The sequence below is a fragment of the Ambystoma mexicanum genome, chromosome 14, assembly GCF_040938575.1.
Source record: "Ambystoma mexicanum isolate Mex_15411 chromosome 14, UKY_AmexF1_1, whole genome shotgun sequence".
NCBI lineage: Eukaryota > Metazoa > Chordata > Amphibia > Caudata > Ambystomatidae > Ambystoma > Ambystoma mexicanum.
This window is the reverse complement of record NC_090940.1, coordinates 535203157-535222320: the sequence shown is the minus strand read 5'-3', so window position 1 is coordinate 535222320 and position 19164 is coordinate 535203157. Positions and strand designations below refer to the sequence as shown.

The 19164-nt window shown below is 48.4% G+C and overlaps 1 protein-coding gene across 3 annotated transcripts in view; it reads right to left on the bottom strand.

The window, feature by feature from the left end:
* Positions 1-19164, bottom strand: part of WARS1 (tryptophanyl-tRNA synthetase 1) — a 285365-nt gene that overhangs the window by 146464 nt on the left and 119737 nt on the right. For all 3 annotated transcript variants that reach the window (XM_069637773.1, XM_069637774.1, XM_069637772.1), the window contains exon 7: positions 4737-4837. In XM_069637773.1, coding sequence (XP_069493874.1) covers positions 4737-4837 — 101 coding nt within the window. The remainder of the gene's footprint in view (positions 1-4736; positions 4838-19164) is intronic.

Sequence of the window (19164 nt, the reverse complement as noted above, 5' to 3'; positions counted from 1 at the left end):
TTCTTGAAGCATTCTGCTTAATGAGAGAATCCATAGCCGTGGTAAAAAACAGTCCAGCCGACGAATGTCAGTGTGAACGACTGGGAGCCCCGACGTTCACTAATGGACCACAACAGGTCCGCAATGGCGTTCACAACGACCAGGAGGAAGACAACCACGGTTGCAGGTTGGAAAGTCATGGAGGCTGCAGAGCGAATCCAGACTGCGAAGCACGCCTGCCGGGCTTCGAACACGTGGCGAACCCCGAGTCGACAGCAACCAGCGTCCGCAGAACGAACCCAGACGGCGGAGCACGCCCGGCCCATGAACCAGGTATAAGCGGCGGTTATCGAGCGACCCCGCAGCACGGGATGGCCTTCCATAACCCGTCCGCAGTCTTCCTTGAACAGTCGGAGATAGCGGAGGAAATAAGTACTCCCACCCATAACTGGCGCTGGGCTGATAGCACGTCCCACAACCACGAGGGCGAAACAGTACCCGCTCCCCGGGGCTGTTATGCCGCTATCTTACCTGAGCCTCTCCCCACCAGCAATCAGGTCCACGAAGAGGGGACATGGGAGGAAGCAGAACGGCAACCTTCCGCTCACTGGAAAAAGGGGCGGGGCTTCGGGGAACATTTATAGAGACAGCAACATGCTCGCTGGTGATTGGTCAATTACTGTTTCAGCCCTATATAAGCCTAAAACTAACAAAGGACTGTGTGATTTTTCTCCATGCTGTTTCAGAACAGGCGAGGTGGCGGAGAGACACTGCAGAGACGCTCTGGGCATATGAAGACTAAACAGAGGTCTCATCCATATAAAAGGAGACTGAACTAATTCCCTGGTCGACAATTTTTATTTTCTTATCTGAAACCTGAATAAAGGAATTTTGGTTATTCATCCCTGCCTTCCTGCCTCATCGTTACAGTCAGCTTAGGTTTTTCCCAGTTCTGAAGAACGCAAAGTAACCAGATTGTGTTCAGCCATCGGCAGGGTACAATCGTCTAGTGTGTCCATCAAAGTATTTATGTTCCTCAATAGAATGTTGCAATAAAGTTGACCTTGCAATGCATCAGGCAGAGACCACACAGCTAGATAGCAGGCATGTCCCTCAGTAATTGATGAAGAGTAAAACAAGCTCATACAATTAGTCAACTGAAAGACCATCACAACTCTTCCTGTGACATTACTTGAACGGTCTATCTTTGCTACTTAATAAATTTGCTCCTACATCACACTCTCAATTCGAATAACGCGAAGTCGGAAATGCATTTAATCTCCAAATGTCCAGTATCATTTTCGGGACTGCAAGTTACGCTCCCACAGAAGACAGTCTTAAAAAAATCTTAATTGGTAAAATATAATTAACGCCACAGTCTGAATTCTCTACAGGGTAAAATATGTAGTTTCTCTCCACTAAGGTCTGTTTCACATGGAGCCAGGAAAGATGCTTATCTCTGGTAAATGATTGTCAGATCTGGTGGCAGAGGCGTGGGGGAGAAGAAAAAGGGAGAGAGCAGACTGCCAAAGCAAAAACACCACAAACCAAGACATTTGGAAATTTACTAAAAGAAGGCGATATGCCCCAGAAATAATCGTGCCATTACTGATATAACCAATCATCTCCCAATCACCCCTCAAATTACTTGATATATACCAAAACATGTTTAACTGAGAAATCCAAATCTAGTCTGAAATAAAGAATGCAGCAAGACGCAGTGCAAGTTGAATTATAGAATCTCAGGCATTACACACTTAAAGAGAATCTTTAAGTGCAGAACCCCCATTCACGAGAACTGCGCTGGTGGGGAAATTCTGTGTGGGGACCAAAGCAGGGACGTCTTAAGAAAATGGGCTTCAACACCATCTGCCTCTCAAGGTTTTTCTTAAATTACCTAGGTTACAGAAAGATTTGTCCCTCTTGTGGCGTGGGAAAGAGGACTCTAGATAATGGAATAGCCTCCCAAAATCAAAACATTTGATCTCTTCAACTGTAGAGTAAAGGATCCTGGATATGACCAGACTTCTTTAGCACCTGGCACCTAATTGGGTAAAGGGAATCCTTCAACTTGACCGACACTGGAAAAAATGTCAGGAACATTAGGGGTCTTGAGGGACTCTGCCCTACTAAAAAATGTACAGAACATCGAGGCAGGATCTGGACCCTGTGCAAAAAGCTTTGTACACCTAACTAGAGTACCACTATATGTTATGTTCAGTAATGACAAAACACAACAGACAATTGCAAACAGACAATGCAGTCCTGCAGTCTACTTCACTGATGGGACTGTGCCGAGCGATGACCATATTTGAGGACAAGTATAGTAATTTGGGCTTGAGATCAACACTTCAAAAACAAAGGCTATGGTTTTCTCCCCTAAAAGAGCTGGGACCAAACCTTTGAAATTGAAGGTGGGCGACAACATCCTCGAACAGGTGGAATACCCGGGGATCCAATTCATAAGCGGGGGATGATGGGAGAACCAGGTTTTCAAGGCTAACACCATGTTGCAGAAAAACAGTGGGGCGTTGAAGGCTTACTTTGCAAGGCAAGCTAGGGGTGCCAGAGGTCCTCTGGTCCTGTACCAGCCGCAGGTTAAGGCGTCAGCAATGTATGGGGCCAAGGTCTGGGGTCACGCAGACAAATCCTTAACAGTTACGGAGAATACATTTCTGAAAGCTCCACTCATATGGAATGTGATTTACCCTTTTTTGGTGTAGAAATAGCGATCAGACCAGTTCATTATTGGGTTTGGGGAAACCAAGAGTTGGGGAGCTATTGCGAGACATTGGAGCCTGTATTGTTGTTGGGGGGCTGTCAAACGATTGGCTGGCTTGCCCACGTCAAAGAATGGCTTTCCTGGCTGGGTCTCTGTTCTTACTGGCTTTATTCATGATCCATGGAGGGAGATTCGAAGGCTAGGGTGGTGGTGAGAGATATACACTGACCAGAGCAATGACAGCCATAGAGGCCTTGGCTACAAGGCATGCATACCTTGATGTAAAGCAGATGCAGGGCGTAGAAAGTTATTTGGATATAATTAAGTCAGCATATGCGTGTGCTTTGTGTATATATATATGCACGTGCGCCTTGATTGCCTACCAGTACGGGACCACACAAGGAACTTGGATGGCAACGGGAGCCTTAACTGCCCATTGTGTGGCAACGATGTGGAAACGATCGCCCATTTCCTTCAAATATGTGAAAACCTGAAGGACCTCCGAGTTAGGTATTTGAAACCTCCGTTTCGGTTACATCATGTTCCGAACACTTTTGGATGCGTTGCAATTTTGCAAGATGACCTCAGACTTGAACGCAGTTTACTTTGTTTGCAAGTATATTCATAGAGCTTGGATAAAAAGAAACCTGGTTCTGTAAGTGTAAGACCAACCTCTAACAAACATGGGTGAATGTTTATGTGTCCAGCAATACAGATGAAAGCAAACTCAGACCGCCCTGCTAGAGCCAGATTGAAAAAATCAATAGCAGGCTTTTTTCTATTTTTATATGCGAGTTGTGTTTTAAATGTCTTTACTGCATTTTGTTTACATTTGAGATTTACTCAACATTTCATTGTTTTTAACTTTCCACTATTGTCAGTCTAGAAATACGGATACCTCTACTTTGAGACCGCAAACGCATTTCGGTGGCCGTGGTCCAACCGTCTCATGCACGATATGACAGAATATAGGTTTTCCAGTTTGCCAATGAACGACCATTTTGATGTAACAAGAATCGCCATTTTGTTTTCTAACCATTGCTCATTGCTTTCTGTTCCTATTGCTTCGCAGTATATTTTCCGCTTACACTGCTCGACTGTGGAACATTGTTGTCTGTATGTGAAAAGGACAAGGCCGCAGTGCCGTGAGGATAACAAGAGTTCGCTGAAACACAAACGTAGGCAGCGCTAGGAAGAATGCCCGGCTCCTTCCTTAATGTAGCCTTGAAGCAGAGCTGCAGGGCATATAATCATTTCACAGCTGCCAGCCAGTCTCGTTATATGGTAGAATATGTTAGAATAATACTGCTAAAGGCTTGAATTATGCTTTTCTAATGGCCCCCCTTTGCTGAGCCCGCTAGAGCATGTCGGCTCCCAGGATGCGAATAGCACCTGATAGATAGCAAGGTCCGGAATGCAACTCCCCCCCCGTATGTAGTTCGCTTCCAAGAACAGAAGCGCTGTGTTCTATTCAATAACCGAAAGCTGCCTTTGCACTCACAAATTGCAAATTGTTACTAGAATAGATGTTTGAAGGTGTCATAGTGGTCGGAGATGTCCATCATCACACCAAGTTCAAAGAAACCCAATAAAGGGGGGGTGTTAAACATGTCATAGCTGATTGTTTGATATGCATTTTGTATATATGTAACTGATGTACGTAATTCACGCTCTTGCGTCCCTCGAGGTCTAGAGCTACACGTCGCGGGGCATGAGACCGAGGTGGCCAACTGAGACTTTTGCTTTGCAATAAAACCCTAGCTTTGGGAATACAACCTCGTGTCTGGCGTCTCTATCGTGTGTGGTGACCCGCCTTGTTTCCATAGACGTCAGGGTCCCCTAGGGGCCCCTTTCACTATGTGTCCCAAATGCATTCATTGGCTGTATTGTGCACCTAAAAGGCTGACGCCGAATAATGGTTTCAAAGAAGAATCATTCATTGCAATTCCCATTGAGCACTATGGGGAGAAATCTTTATTGGTAATTGTATATACGATATTTATAATTGGCTCGTCTTTCATTACACAATACTTACCAATGCAATCACTGTCTGTAAAGCCAAATATCCCTTTCACCTGGTTATAAGTGACATGTTTCTGAACTTTAACCACATTCCTGTAGAAATCAGCGCTCATCCTGGAAATGAAACAATTGGTGATCGTTAGGAATAGAACTGAAGGTAGTGCTGTCGACAGGCAAATTAACAGGGTCAAATGGCAAATACAATTATGGTTGACCATAAAAAAAAAGAAAAAAACATTTTTTTAAAATACATTAATAAAAATAACACCTTTTGGGAAGAGACTTACTCAGTAAGTCGGGGTTCTCCCTATTCCTGAGACATACATAGCTGACGTGACTAAAGACGGATGAAGCAAGATCCCCATGGATGGCTTTTGACCAGGAAAGCTGAACCCATTGCCCAATTGCTTGCTTTATTCCGAAGCAATTTCCAACTCTTTCTGCCCCTATTCCACCTTATATGGACTTACTAAATTTTCATGCTATATAACTGGTGGAGATGGGGCTAGCCACTCGTCTGTATATAAGGATGTGACACGCCTTGAAGGAGAGAACAGTCCTCATGTGTTTGGCTCCTGCTTGCATTACACGCCATACTTCTCTATTTATGGTCCCTCGTGTCTTTGTTTGGTGTTGGGGTGCAATGGTTCCGAGGGGAGCAGGACAGACCAGTAACATATTGGGGGCGAAAACCAGGAGCTCCCCTTTCTCTTGTGCAGTTTGTGGTGTGTTTTTCGTTGTACATGCTACGTGCAGCGCCCTGGGGCGCACGCTTGACTGGGGAACTTTGGATCCCATCGAGACTCAGACCACACAGAATTACCGCTTGTTAGGGATAGCTGCCTTAGAGTACTATAAACAGTACAGGGTTGTAAGTGTAAAGACAGAGCTACCGTCGGGTCAGTACACAAAGTAGGCACCTGTGGTACAGTCAGAACACCAGTCGCAAGCAGACAGCATGGGGTGAAAGCTGTCTCAGCGCAGAGTAGGAGTGTCGGGTCGAAAGCCCGATTTGCGGTATGGTTGGTGCAGGGACAGCTATCAAATGGCAGATGTCGGTCCACTTACCGGGCGGGAGGAGGAGGCGAAGGCAGTCATGGAAGAATATTTATGCAAGAAGAAGGGGATGTGTGTCCCACCCCCAAAGACATTAGATGAACTAATAGAGGAAATGTTGCTTACTTCTGCTAAGGAGTACAATTGCAAGGATACGATTCATGTGTATATCACATGCTTCTGGAAAATGTATAGAATATACAGGGAAGGGGAGTGTGAGGATATCAGACAATGATTGAGGGGCTTTTAGGAGGAGCTGCAATGGAAAAGCGTTCGAAGCATATAGGCAGCAGCACCCAGAAAAAAGCAACCCCCGGGAAGAATGCATAAGTTCACAGCCATACAGCAAAATGGCGCTGGTAGTTCTTAAGGCAGATGAATCATTCAGGGATCCCGGACCTGCTGATACACCAGCAGTGCAGGAGTGGAAAGAGCAGGGGGCAGACCGGTCTTATAAATCAGGGTCCAGGGCAATGCAGGAGAGGTTGAGGAGCATAGTCGACAATTGGGATGTGGTTCCCCCAGTCGGTATTAAAGAATAGGAATGTTAGGATCGCCCAGGAACAGCAGTAAAACAGGGTGCAGCAGGGAAGGGACAAGGGAGATTGTGGTAAACCACAAGCGAAGCCCCAAAATATCATGAGGGTGAAGATGGGGAGGGATGAGAGCCCCTTCGATTCTGCAGACATGCTTACACAAACTTTCATGAGAGGTACAACTGAGGAAAAGAGGGCAACAAATATGGCAGCTGTTGCCAGACGACATAACCAGGATGATTGAAGGGAAAGTGAACGTGGAGGAAAGGTTAAGGTCTGCCATGGGGTGGGCGTATATTATGAATGCAGCCGATTCATGGCCGACAGTGAGACAAGCATTGCCGGTGATGGAGTGCAAGGAGTGCGCGGATGGAGAACATGTAGAGCGGCAGGATTGTGAGGTGCTAGCAGTAGTGCCTGTGTGGAGCAGGTTGGATATCACCGAATCCTACTGAGGTGGCTCTCCATATTTCTGTGAAAGGGGAAGGCGAGGAAGAGGGGGGAGACACATACTGGCTGGGTACCGGGGAAGGCAACCGTGTGCAACAGAGGGGTCAGAGGACATTCTGGGCATTGATGTTCTGGAGAAAAGAGGCGAGATGTTTTAGCAAATAAGTGCCTGCAGGGAAAGAAGCAGGTTACGGGTAGTGAATTACAATCAGTGGTGTTGACTTTGAGAATAACGAAGACAATCCCATCTGAGCAAGAGTGGCCCATGACACCTGAAAATGACCTGCAGCCGCAGCCAATGGCATCCATAGAAGGTCAGGCGCGGCATGTGGCAGACCTGCAAAGGGAGTATGAACAACTGATGCAATATATCAATGCAGAGAAAGAGCAAGACAATGAGTATCAGCGCCCGACAGAGATGGCCTTGTGGCCCACAGTTTACGGGGACTTGCAGGAGCAGGTGGACAATTATGAAACCTGTTGGAAGAAGAAACAGAGTTTGTTCTCCATGGCCTACGATAGAGAGAGCCGTCAGCTACCGGGTATTTACCATACGAGATGCTGAGAAATATTACAGGCACTGACAGGTCGTTGCTGCCACTGACTGCGAGTGCGCATAAGGACTGGGATTACTAGAGGCCGACTATATACTGGATACTCAGACACAACTTGTTTGTTTGTTTTATTATTTATAAGGCGCACCAGACCCGAGGGTATTAGGGCGCAACAGTTACAAGAATTTGCAAAGCTTAGTTACATACAGACATAGAACGAAGTACAATTACAACAGTGACATTGACAATGCACACACAAACATAACAGGCTCATGAAGGAGGTGGTTCTGGGTTTTCGAGTCACAGGGATGCTCAGAGATGGACAGGGATGGACATGACTTGTTTCAGATGCACCCCAGATCATGGCTGACGATGATGATAGTGGGGTTACCGTAGGAGAGCAGGGGGCTATAGCGTAAACGACTCTATAACATGGGAGAGTTCAGACACAAATGAGTTGCTTTTAGATTTGCTTCCTTATGGAGTATATATGCAACAGAACAGTACACTTAAAATGCAAAAAGTAATTAACGATTAAGCAGCAATCTTTGTCATTGCCTCTACATCTATTCAAGACTAATTTTAATGTTAAAGGACATTTGTACCGCGCACTATCACCACCGTAGTGGTCCCTTGGCGCTCTGGAGAATAATCAACCTTCTCTGAGCCATCATAGGCACCTTAAAAAACAACTACCTGCCTCACCAGGTCTCACTAGGCAACTTCATCAAATCTTGCTAGGATATCTTGATACTGAGTGAGTCCAGTAGCATTATGTAGAGCCTAGAAATCACCCACCCTGTTAAGTCATAAAGCGAGTCCGGCACGGTGCCCCCTTCCATGCCATGCCTCATTTCCGGCCATCTGACCTCAGCTATTTTGAAACCCTTTCAATACCTATCTCAATGCGAGATCAATGCAGGTAAAACCTATTATACTCACTATCTGTAGAAGGTAGGGAGATGAAGGCTGGAGAAGACTGGCTGGAGTAGACTCCCTGGAGCAGTCAGCAATCCAAGAAAAATGCTCAAAAATATTTTTTTTAAAACACCTGAAACCAGAGGGTGTCTCACCCGCTAGTCCCCAGGGATCTCTCTCAGGTGGCCAGGGCACAGCCATCGCCTTTGGATCCAGACCCTGGGAGTGCACCAGTGAGGAGGATCACCTGGGTGAGGGGTCTTCAGAGAGTTGGGGTGAGCCAGCCGATGGTGAGACACTGCATTACCCCCTTTTCTGTTCATCTACCCCATCTTATACCAAACCCCCCCAACCTCTTTTTTTTTTTTTTACACAAACACTGGGCCGAGGAAGAGGGTGACAGAGTAACCAGACTAACTCTCTCACATCGTACTGGACATGACCTGTTAAATCGGATCAGGCAAAGTCAGGCACTTTACACTAAGTGCATACACCTGACAGCAGTAAGCACTCCTCACACGAATAAAAGGCAACACCTAAAGACATACCCTGAGCAAGGCGAAACACGAGTATGAGCAGAACTTTTGGGATCAAAGCACACAGAGCAACGGACTTAGGGAGAGCAACGGGCTGAAAAAAGCAAGGGTTGCCTACTAGAGGTCGCTGCCTCCCGACAGGCCGTGAAAGACACAGGGAGAAGGCCAGATCCCACAAGTGAAGATTGCATTATGTTCCCGGGTGAATGGCAGAGTTGGGGAGGCGGAGACACGCAGACTCGTGAATTGGAAATAGCAAAGCAAGAAAGAAACGCACACAGCCGGTGAGTCGGCAAGCGACTTGAGAGACCGGTGTGTGTTAAAGCGAATGAAGTGGCATCATTATATCACAAGTGAAGGCTGCACGCGTGTGGATGAGACGCGAGGAAGGGCAGATCTGTGAATGAACTTTGAAGTAAAAGGCAGCTGTATGATCAGCAAACTAAGTAACTGAGTGGTCCAGCGAAAGAAAGTAGCCCATTAGAAAGTCCGCTGTGAAAGGTACATTGTTTGAAGTTAAAACGTGAACTTTGAGTCGAAGTGGTCCTGCGGTGGTTTGTAAAAAGAACGACGCACATTTGAAAGTCTTTGACATCCAAAAGGGGTCCGAGCCCAAATGAGGGAGACCCAAAGAACAAGAAGCTTGGGGAAGGGAGATCCCTTGCAAGTTTGTGTTGAAGTGTGCTGCGAGGTCTGAGCCCGGCAGAGGGGTACCTTTATAAACTTTATGTTGGAATACAATTTTGAAAGCCAAGAAAGAGACTTTAACGTGGAAGGCCAGGCGGGCCTCGATCCACGGGTTGGAACTGCTTAAAGTGTTAGAAACCGAGCCAATGTGTGTCATCCTGCCTGCAAGGACAGCCTTACTCGGTGAGGTTTAACATGAGGAGAGCTGGTTTCACTATCTTTATTCTTTTGAACAATGATTTTTCCTTTGCATACATTTCTCCTTTTCTACACTTTTTTGTACAAGAGATCGGGCAGGCATCAGGTTTTGTTAGCATAGACTATTTTTATTTGACAGACTCGACTCGGATGGTTTTGTTTATCGTTTGATGGTCGAGACTACTCCATTTTAGTCATAAGACAAAACAGGTGTTTCTCCAACCGCAACATTTTCAATAAAGGTTTTATAAATTGTATCCATTGTGCCAGTGAGACACTTGTGATACCATGCATTCCCTACACAAATCACCATGGTCTTTTTATGAAAAAGCAGGAATATAGGAAAAAATGCTTAAAAAAGAGTCCATGTTAATTGGGATCAACCATAGTGCCAGCGTCAGCCAATTAAGGATAAAGTCTGTTCGTAGGTGGTGAGCCGATTTGCCTTGGGTGGAAATGTAAAAATATTCCCCATACAGCTCAGTCAAAAATAATAGTTCTGCTCAAAAGCCAATACCAGAGTGCTTTGGGGTCTCCAATGCCTCAAAAAAAGCTAGAAATCCAAATTAGTTGCTTTAAAAATCAAGCAAGGAAAAAAACGAGGGACTTGGTTGTTAGGGAGAATTCTCTGTTTAGGCTGAATTTCCTAACCTAGTGAGTCCCCCAGCAGCTTTGCCGGATTTTTGGGGTTTATTTTTTTCTCCTGCCAAGAGTGAGACTCTTTTACCCTCACTCTTGGGCATGATTTGAGTGTGTTTCTTTGAATCTAGATGTGTTTAATGGGCTATGGGGTCTTTTACTCCATAGGGCTGCATGTGTTTTTGTGATGTGTGTTAAACAGCACCCTCAGTGCAGTGACACAGGGGTGTCATAGTGACCCCCCAGTATAGACTCCATACCCTGGGACTGACTACTCTCCCAGGGCATGTAAAGTCACCATTGACTTTACTAGTCTTAAATTCTGAACAGAACCAGTACAAACCATCATATTGTGGACATACTGGCTGGGGCAATTCAATTGCCCCAGTGTCTGTTAGTCGAGGGGGCACGTCTCCATCCCCCCTGATCGAGTTTTGGCCGGTGGCAGTGGATACTACTTTTTATATTCAACCGCAAATATTTTCCTATGGGATTTCCCATTGTTTTAGGCTACTATCTTTATTTAATTATTTACGGTAGCCTCGAACATACCGCCGGTTTATTTAATTAATATTAATTCTCCGGGTTGGTATTTTTTGCCAAAACTTTATTCTAAAATGGCTTTTGTGTTCTCTTCTGCGACTCCAACCCAAGTCGAGCCCTTTGTTCCACTTTTTGGCGGGCTTCTCCACAGAAGCCCTCCAAAGTGGTGCCACTCTCTCTGGGGTACTTAGGAGGGGTGGAGGGGGATTTAGCCACCCTGGACTGAGTTGCCTAGGCAACTCAAGTCGCACTCCATCCTGATTGGCCCAAGTGGTGAGCCGGCAGGCTCTCCACTTAGCATGTTTGAGTGACAGCTAGGCTGAGTGAATGGGAGTTTTCTGCATAAAAGCAGGGCTTTGGGGGCTGGATCTTCAGAAGTCGCCACAGGACCTAAGAATCCGACGAGGAAGAAGCTGAGCCGACCTGCCACGACACCACCACCGGTGGAGCCCTGCTGGACCGCCTCACCACTTTTCCCAACGACAGGAGATCTCCCGCCAGAGAGCCTTCTTCCTTTGACTGGTGGGGATAACCAGTTTCACTGTCTTTTCGCCTTCCCGACGTACCTCGTGGCCGCCTTGCCTGTGCCAAGCACCCCGGCAACCGGGATACCACGTTTTACCACGACCGCGAAACAAAGGTACCACCTTTAACCGGAAAACTCTGCGGCTGGTTTCTTCCCTGGTAGTGCAACGACCTTCATCTTTCCTCCAAGTCGAGATCTTCTCTTCCCCTGGACGACGACGCAACTTGCACCCACTACCAGGAACAACTGCCACCGCTGGAGGATCCTTCCCACTTAAGGTACCGTGTCCCGCCTGGCTTCCCTTGCTACCGACTGTACGGGGTAGACTTAGCCCCCGGCTTTCGAACCTGGGTTAGCCTGGGACACCCTGGCTAAACTTTCCTAAGCCTCGCTAAACTCTTTTTTTTTAACTCTCTGCAAGACTTTCTAAGCCTAGAGTAACTGTGTGATCTTGGGCGCATTTGTGCTCTGCTCTCTCTAAGAGTGGGCCCAGCCTTTGGACTTTGGTTCACCAGTGACTTTTGCTCTTCTGCCTTGCTAACAGTGTTCCTGAACCTTAGAGTGGTGTACCTTTCCATATTCTGTCTTTTTCCCTCCCTTTCTCACAAACTTATTGGAGTGCAATCTAGTTAAGCGCTCACCTCTGTATGAAAATAAGTGTTTTACTGTGATTTATCTGATAAGGAAAAATGGGTGTACATATTACAATAGTAACTGTGTTTAGAATATTTTACAACAAGAGTGCTGGAGTGTTTCAAACCGTGTGTTTTTAAATAAATAATTATATACTTTGATACCCAAGCTCTGGTCAGTGTTTGCTTGTATTATTGTATCCGAGTGCCTATTGTGTATACTTTGCATACTGCCTAACTCTCTTGAGGGAAGTCTGACTGCTCAGCCACAGCTACCAGGTAAATCTGGGTGGTACAGACTGCTACCAAGTGGGTTTACTGCTAACACCTGTAGTCTTAAATCTTTTGCAGTGTTCCCTAAGGGAACTGCACAGGTTTCTGCCTAACATTGGTCCCCTCCCTTCTCCATAGAGGATAATGGCCCCAGTGCTTCTCCCTCGGGAAGGTCCTTTCAGCCTTCCGTCTGCCTCCTGTTCTTCAGTTGCCAACTACCATCGGTTCCGCGCACAGCTAATCCTCTGTGCTGCCTTACGAAGGCAACCCTTTTATTCTTCTCGGAGCATAATCTGTCTACTCCCCTTATTAGCATAATATCTAACAGGGACGTGGCCTGGAGCTTATGGCGGATAGAGGCTGAATCGCCGTGCTCCGGCCGAGACGCCGCATCTTGATCCTTTCGCCTGCTCAAAAGAGATCCTGAGACGGAGTGAACCGGCTCCGAGTGCAGGGGAACCAATCCCCGACACGAATCTGCAATTTCTGCTGAGGTTCGAACTTCTGGACCCTTAAAATCCCCCTTGCAAAAGCTCCCCCCCTACTGCTGGTGGGACCCAAGATGGCGGCTGCCGCTTGAAACTGGCGCCGAAGGGAAAAAGCGTCCGCCTCCGCGGAGATGCCAAACCGGAAACTAGTGCCCGCCTTTGGGGGAACCGTGATCGGAGAGAAGCCTGTCTCCCCTCACTGAGCTCAACACAGCGTTGGTCACCGGCGGGCTGGCTTACGGGGCCGCGGCGACCGCACAGCTCTGACTTCGCAGCATGAGTGGTGCTGCCGGCCGAGCCGCTGCATTGGGATCCTCCTTGCCTGACTGAGCCACATCCACGGAGACGCGAGGTGGTTGCGGGCGCAGCCGAACCGACCCCCTAACGAAACCCTGCAGTATCCGGTGGGAAGCGAAGTCGCGGAGCCTGAAGAATCGCCCCTGAAAGGATCTCCCCTTCCTCCCTCAGACAAGTCCCGAGATGGCGGCCGGCCTTTGACTTCGAGTCCGAGCGGAAAGGCCGCTTCGGAATATCAGTCTGGGAACATATCAGAAGCCGGCTACAGACGCAGAGGAGCTCGCCCTCCCGCCTCGGCACGTCGTGACGCTGGCCCCGGCGAACTGCACCACGCTGCGGGCAGTAGCGGAACCCCTCCCCCACCGTACAGGGAACGATCAGCCAGCCAGCGAGACGGGTAAAGGTCCTGGCCTGGAGTTGCTGGGAAAGCACCGCCGCTGCTGGTCCCAGGCGCAGTTGGGGCGACACCCTGTCCAACGACCAGTTGCGGGCTCGGAGCCAGGGGTGCAACAGGAAGCTGACCTCACGGGACCGGTGAAGCCGACTCGAGGTGAGGAGTGCTGCGGGGGGGACCCACAACCAGCGGGGCCATGATAATCCCCCTCTCAACAGGGCTGTAGTTGCATGCCAGCGGCACGCCCGCGGGCAGCCCCTGGATTGTGTTTTTAATTTGGCCCAAGTAGACAGTTTCTGGAGTGCCCTGTGCACCATTTACTAGCCCTCCATAGAACATTGGGGCAAACCCGAATAACGCTCTCTGAACGCTGGTCATGTGAACAATCCCCTTTGGGACCGCGGGTACGAGAGTGAATGCTCCCCTGGAATTAGTCAGAAAACCTAACTTTGCCCCTCCTAAGAGGCACCCTAAGCTGTCCGGAGTCTCCCACCCATATCCTGGACACGAATTCTGTGAGTTGGCGGGAGCAGTACCCGCAGGAACAGCCCCCACATAGTGGGATCCAATAAGGCCCAAACACCCACTCCTGCTGACACCCCAGACCAACGCGGTGCACGGACACAAGGAGCAGTCTACGCGGAGCCACCTCGGACCCCTCAACATGTCCGCCAGAAACAAGGCAAAAGCGAGCACCATGGACGCTTACGTGTCTACCAAACCGAAGTCCCCTAAAGGTCCGGAACCCTCTGCCCCTGAATCTGCCCAGACAAACATATTGGAACCCGCGCAAAATCAAGCCCAGGTGCTTGAAGCCATCACATCCCTGCGGACATTCGTAGACTCCAGAATTAGTGAGTTCAAATCTGAGCTACAACTCATGCGTCAGGATGCCCGTAACTTAACCGAAAGGGTGTCAACGGCCGAGACAACCATAAAAGAGACGTCCGACAGCACAAAGGAAATGAGCACTAAAGTGGTCAACCTGGAGAGAAAGGTGGCCGTACTTGAAGCCAGGGCAGAGGAGGCGGAGGGCCGGGCCAGGCGTAGCAACGTCAGGATATTGGGAGTCCCCGAGGGAAGTGAGGGATCGAACCCAACGGCCTACATAGAGTCCCTGTTACAACAAGAGGTGGGGGCTGAGAAGTTAACACAAGGATTCTCAGTTGAAAGGGCACATAGATCCCTTCAGAAAAGACCACCTCCCGGGTCCTACCCCCGCCCTATAATTGCTAAAATACTCAACTTCCAAGACAGGGAAGTTATCTTACGACACTCTAGAGAAGAAGGACCAATCGAAAGGGGAGACGCCAAGATATCCATATATCCTGATTACACCCAGAAAGTCCAGAGGGAGAGAAACTCATTTGTGCCGATTAAAGCGCGTCTCAGACACCTGAACCTGAAATATATGCTCTTATATCCCTCCAGGCTGAAGGTGATTCACAAGGGCCGCGCTATCTTTTTAGAGACCCCAGCAGCCGCCAATATGTGGCTGGAGGATAACAATTTAGCAGACGGAAGAGACGACCAACCATTGGAAAGCTAAGGAACCCTTGTAGTAAAAGGTCCAAGAAGGAATCTGACAAACGACCCACTAAGCTATTGTAGGCACACAGTACGGATGAACCAGGCAGGTAAACCAAATAACAGTTAGCCACAAAGATGTGGCCCTCGCTCGGCCCCACGCCAGGCACAGAGCCCCACCCCCACGAACAGTTTAAGGGCAGGTTAGCCGCCTGTCCGACCCCGCTCGTGCCTGATACCCGGATGGGCTCAGACGGTACGGGAGCGCCTGAGCACCGAGAGGAGTATGGAGTGGCTGGGCGCACAAGTTTAAGTTTTGTTAACTGTTAGTTATGCAGTCTTCAAGACATCGAGAAGAGAACGAAATGGGACCGGGGGACCTCGGGGAACAAAAGCGGGACCATGTTGGAACCCAAGTCGTGAATACCAAAACCATGAGCAATAACCGCCCCAGGTCAACAGGGGGGACCGGAGTGAAAAACCCAAAACACCGATGGAATGGCGTCCCAACTTAAAGTAATGACATGGAATGTGAGAGGAATGGGCACGTACCTGAGAAGGAACCGAATCCACTCTTACCTGCGCAGGAAAAAGATCTCGATCGCAATGCTCCAAGAAACCCATTTTACGGAGGAATCCACAACCAAACTAGCTGAACGCTGGGGTGGGACCGCGAGAGGGACACCTTACTCCAAGTTTGCTAGAGGAGTATTCACCTGGGTGAACCAGACTGTCCCATTCCAGCTATTGGACTATGAAGCTGATAAAGAAGGCAGATACCTAATGATGAGGGGCATTATCGAAGGCAAGTCGATATGCCTAGTAAACTCATATCTACCACAATTCAGGATACCGTCACATTTACAAATGCTAACCACCAAAATGACTATCTATAGAGATAGCTTATTTATATGGGGAGGTGATTTTAATTGCATCAGGAACGGAAATATGGACAGATTGGACCCCCCCCCCCCCCTCAAACACACAATGCTGCAACCAAAGCACTAAATAGTACGATGGAACACCTTGACCTGGTGGATATCTGGAGGGAACAACACCACACTGAAAAGAGCTATTCCTTTTACTCAGCCCCACATAAGGTCCACACGAGGATCGATTACTTGCTCATCAATCGGGAACTAGCACAGCAGGTAGAATCCACAATGTACCTAGGTAGATCAATATCGGATCACTCGCCGCTGGTTATGCAATGGTCAATCAAAGGACCCACACCACCAGTTCCGATGTGGAGAATGCCATCAGCAGCACTTACAGATCAACCATTCAAGGAGGATCTGGGCACCAAGCTGGAAGACTACCTAGCCATCAACAAAGGCTCGGTGGCAAGCTGGGGCACACTATGGGAGGCCATGAAAGTGGTGACAAGGGGAGAGGTAATATCCGGAGCAGGAGGCATCCGCAAACAACTGAAAGCGGAATTAGAAGGTCTAGAGAACAAGATTACGCGCCTCGAATCTGGAATCGAAGCCACACCTGACACTGAGGAAGAACTAAGAAAAACTCGGGAAGAATGCTCCTCTGCCTGGAGTAGGCTGTCTAAATTCGACTACACGACTTACACGGCTAAGACACATAAGGAAGCGGATAAACCTGGTAGGATGCTGGCCTGGCTGTGCAAACGAGAATCTCCTAAGCACCTCCCAACTGCAATCACGGATGAAAGTGGGACAACCCACAAGACACAACATGGCATTAATGGCGCTTTTGCGGATTTTTACTCCAAATTGTATGCTCATGACAATGAGATACCCGGGGAAGACATAAGGGCCACCCTGGAGGAGATAGGGCTACCAAGACTGTCAGTGGACCAAAGAGACCTGCTGGATGCCGAAATTACCAGAGGATATGACAGACGCGATTAGATCGCTTGCTACATGTAAAACCCCTGGGAGCGACGGACTCCCACCAGAGTTTTACAAGACATATGAAGAGACCCTCACCCCGATCCTGCAAGAGGTGTATTCAGAGGCCTATGAAACTGGTATCCTACCTAACTCCATGAAAGAGACAATAATCATCCCCATACTTAAGCCTAACAAACCCAGCTATCACTGTGACTCTTATCGCCCCATCGCAATGCTAAACTATGATGGCAAAATCCTGACCACTATCCTGGCAAAAAGGCTGGCGAAAATAGTGGGAACCTTGATCCATGAGGGCCACACTGGATTTGTTCCAGGCCGAAACACCACTGCAAACCTGAGAAGAATCCAGCACGTGATAGCAGAGACCTCGGAGAGGGATGAAGATCTAGCGGTACTATCGCTCGATGCCATAAAAGCCTTCGATTCCATCTACTGGGAGTGGCTGATCGAGGTACTAAGGGAGTTCGGCTTCGGCGAAGGCTTTGTGCGATGGGTCAAGGTGCTGTATAACTCACCGGTTGCAAGAGTAAAGACGGGAGCGATGATATCCAAACCCTGGGCGATACAACGGGGCACCAGACAAGGATGCCCGCTGTCCCCGATGTTATACATCCTCGGCCTGGAACCAGCTCTTCGATGCTGGGATCAAGCTAGGAAACAAATACTCCATAATATCCCTGTACGCTGATGATGTTCTCCTATACCTGAAGGACCCGCAACTCAATGCACGAGTCGCACTAGACATCCTGGACAACTATGCCCGCTACTCCGGGATTGAATTCAGCAGACAAAAATCCTGCGCGTTCCCATTGGCCAAGCTCAGGAACTCGGATGAGTCAGATTTGCCAGATGTAGGGGTAAACTGGCAGCCAGAAACATTTAAATATCTAGGAGCCGTCATATGCCACACCCCCGAGCTTTCACATGAACAACACGGAAAGAGCAATAAAGGGCCTCCGCAATTCCATGAAATTTTGGTCGAAGCTACCGCTTGCAATGATGGGGAGAGCAGCAATTGTCAAGATGATAGTCCTTCCCCGACTATTGTACTACTTTGTGAATATCTGCTACTACATCAGACCTCCCTTCTTCAAAAAACTGGAATCTTTAATCAAGGAGTTCATATGGGGGCCTTCCAGACACAAGATCTCCTTATCCACACTCACACTGCCGTACAAAGAGGGAGGGATACAGCTTCCAGATTTCCAAAGGTACTATCTAGCAGCACAACTCAGCCATGTGGCGAGATGGCTCTCCGATGACCCGTCCTCCGAATCCGAGCTACTCCGACAAACACCCTCCAAACTATTCCCTAAAGAAATTCTCTGGAACCCCATGAAACAACCAGTAGCCGCCCCCATGATTGTGACTTTGGGCAGGCAGGTATGGGCTAGAACCTGCTCGATGCGACATCTGAAACACCCCTACGCTCCCAGCACCCCCATCCTGGTAGACGCCTGTAAAACCCAAACGGACCTCGCGACAGCCAGAAACTGGGAAAGAGCCGGAATCTATACATGGGGAGACATGTTCGAGGAGGGCGCATTCAGGGAACTTGAATCACTCCAGGCAACCGAAGGAATCGGAAGGGGCCAATTCCTGTGGTATCACCGCCTCAAGGGCACGGCCAAGAAGCAATGGGAGGTCTGGCCAGAAGAACCCGCTCCAGATCCCCTCCTCCAGGAGCTATATGACCTAGCTGACGGCTGGAAGCCTGTTTCCCGCCTCTACGTTAAACTGTCCGACAGACCTAACCCGAAAATTGTAGGGCTGAGGCAAAAATGGGAAACTGACTTGGAAATCACGCTATCTGACAACGAATGGGAGCGAATACTAATATACCCCAAAGAGGTGTCTAGAAACACCAGGTTCAAACAAATTCAACTAAACGTCCTGTACAGAACGTACATGACCCCACTAAGGGTATCCACCTTCAAAAAACAAACACCTCCGGTGTGCCCCTGGTGCGGAAATGACAAGGCTAATTTGATTCACATGTTCTGGACCTGCACCAGGACGGCAACATTTTGGTCCATGGTGAAAAATACCTGCCCGAACGCTGGTCTAATCAGATATGATTGGAACCCAAAAGAATGCTTACTAGGTGCCCATCCCCGGCTGAGCAAATACAAACACCTAGTCAAATTAATGGACTTAGCCTGTATTCTGGCAAAACGATCCATAGCAATGGCTTGGAAATCGCCCCAGGGTCGGAAACATAAGAGATGGCTCAAAGACCTGGAAAGGTGGACGGAAGCCGAGACCAGGGCCTGGCAAGATTGAACCAACTCAGGCGGTGAC